The sequence below is a fragment of the Fomitiporia mediterranea genome (assembly GCF_000271605.1).
Source record: "Fomitiporia mediterranea MF3/22 unplaced genomic scaffold FOMMEscaffold_1, whole genome shotgun sequence".
NCBI lineage: Eukaryota > Fungi > Basidiomycota > Agaricomycetes > Hymenochaetales > Hymenochaetaceae > Fomitiporia > Fomitiporia mediterranea.
The window spans coordinates 1,321,612-1,323,852 of NW_006760386.1; the positions used below are offsets into that span (position 1 = coordinate 1,321,612).

General features: G+C 33.9%; 2 protein-coding genes across 2 annotated transcripts; both read right to left on the minus strand.

Annotated features, from left to right (window-relative positions):
- Positions 1-468: 468 nt before the first annotated feature.
- Positions 469-741, minus strand: FOMMEDRAFT_71594 (uncharacterized protein; the record flags this gene model as incomplete). Its single annotated transcript, XM_007261424.1, has 2 exons — positions 469-647; positions 714-741. The coding sequence occupies 2 exons, from the start codon at positions 739-741 to the stop codon at positions 469-471; spliced, it is 207 nt and encodes a 68-aa protein (XP_007261486.1).
- A 285-nt stretch (positions 742-1,026) lies between these two features.
- FOMMEDRAFT_74045 (uncharacterized protein) lies at positions 1,027-1,607 on the minus strand (the record flags this gene model as incomplete). Its single annotated transcript, XM_007261425.1, has 3 exons — positions 1,027-1,121; positions 1,179-1,361; positions 1,442-1,607. Coding segments are annotated over 3 exons (444 nt in total), but the record flags the coding sequence as incomplete, so codon positions are not given.
- Between the last annotated feature and the right edge of the window lie 634 nt (positions 1,608-2,241).

Consider the following 2,241-nt stretch of genomic DNA (forward strand, 5'->3'; position numbering starts at 1 on the left):
AATTCTGATCTCTTTCTACGGTTGCTTTAGACGAAATAGTGCATGTGCCTGTGATTTACATCAGAGGAGTTACTCAAGCCTTTTGCACATTTGAAGATGGCACGAATGGTATCACGTGACATAGAATTCTGCTGCAAAGCCGAACTTACTGTAACATAGGCCCTGGCATGGTAACCATCCGCGCGTACCGCGATCCATACCGTGGTTTTTCTTACCGCGGTAAATTTTCTCACGGTTACCGCGGTAAACCACCGTACCGTGCCAATCTTCGAGTACCACTGTAGAATATAACTATTCTTTTTTCTACTTAATTCTCAGTTGATAATCTTATTGTTTCACATTAAATATAAGTATATACAATATAATTGTTTTATTTAGTAATAAATAAAGACATTATTAGGGTATATATTTAAAATTTCTACAATGAAAGTCCTCCAAATCAGTGTGAAAAAAGTAAGGAATGGTGGATTAAGACATCTTTTGTCTAATTATTTCAATTGCATGATTGATAGTAGGAAATAAAGGAGTTCCATCCCAAGAACCAACAACCATTTTAGCTTTGAAAGTGTTTGAAGAAGTGGAATGTTGTATAAAATTAAGTTGACACCTTCTAACAGAGAATGCTCTTTCTGCATCAACTGAGGTAGCTATAACAAAGAAATAGATAAGACTCTTAAATATATAAGGAAAATATAACAGAAAGTAAAGCTTACCAGGAGCAGAGCAAAAGTCTATTCCCATCTGAGCTATACTAGGCTGATATGTCTCTACAGAATACTAGTATTGTATAACTCTACCTGAAGACTGAATAGTCAATGTAGAGACTCAAGGTTCAGACAAATAAGCTTGTATTACATTACATGAACCTTTATCAATAGTATCACACTGAGTGAGATAGTGTGAACAAGACTAAAAATATATTAGACATATATTATATAATACAAATGAAGTACTTACTAGCTGTAAAGGGTGTGTTTGTCTAGATGAAGATGTACAATTTGGATTGTATTACTTGTAGGACTACTCCTAACATTGGATTATAAGACTCTGGATCTCTTGAACCACAGTTTCAGGAAAGTTCCTCTTAGTAAACCATTCCAACTTCTTGTCTAGCAACATTACTGTATGACAAACACTATTAGAATCCTGTTACAATTTTAGGAATGTAAATAACATACTAATAGTAATAAAATATACTTCACACTCTCTAGTGAGAGTAAAGTACTTGTCACAAACAAGTATTCCAGCTCTAGCAGCAATATGAAGAATGTTAGACAAATTCTCATCCTTACTAACACATTCAAGTGCCTGACAAATGTCAAGCAACATAGGAATTACATCAGAAATGAGAGGAACCTCTACTTTTGAAAAAAGTTAAGTAGGTTCCTCAAGAATCTGTATATGAAATAGGTTAGAAGAGTTAGATAAGTACTGTAAGGACTTACTGAAAGAACATAAAGTAAATCTTGTACAAGAGTTTGTTGAGAAGAATTAAGAATGAAATTTTGAAGTTTCAAATGCTGGACACTAATTAACTGTTCAACAACAGGGTATAAGAGGAGGTATGATTCAATACAAGCAAAATCAGAATTCCACCAAGTAGCAACTCAGCAATCCAGCATTTGCTTATTACCATCAATTTTGGAGTTGGGATTATTAACTTTAGTATCAACCAACTTATTAAACCATTCCTTCAAATGTAGTGAATCATTCACCTGTTTTACAAGACCAGTAATCTAATTATTATTTTAGTATAATATATTTGAAAGAAAGAGTATGAATACCTTATATAAAACCATTTCTGTACTCTGCAACTCATTCTACTCAACCTGTACACCCCTTCCTTACATGTCAGTAATGGCTTTGTTTTGAATAGAAGTAGTAACATATGTATCATGAACTGATTGCCTATCATTATATGTACTAGTATCATCCTTAGCAAGAGAAGCAACAAGCTCCTCTTCCTCAAGTGTGAGCTGCTCCCTAGGTTCAATCATAACCTCAGCTAGAGAAGGATTAGAATCACTATAGAGCTGATAGACCCTAATCTTGACAACTTTACACAGTTTTGCTAGACAGAAAAACAACAAAAGGACTGCCTAGACATAAGTAGTAAATAGACAGCATAGTGTAACTTGTAAAACACTATACTTACCTTTGTAACAAGATTAACAATGTGAGCAAAACAACATACACACAATTTCATACTATGAAACATTAGTACAAGCTTTTCTAGCTCAG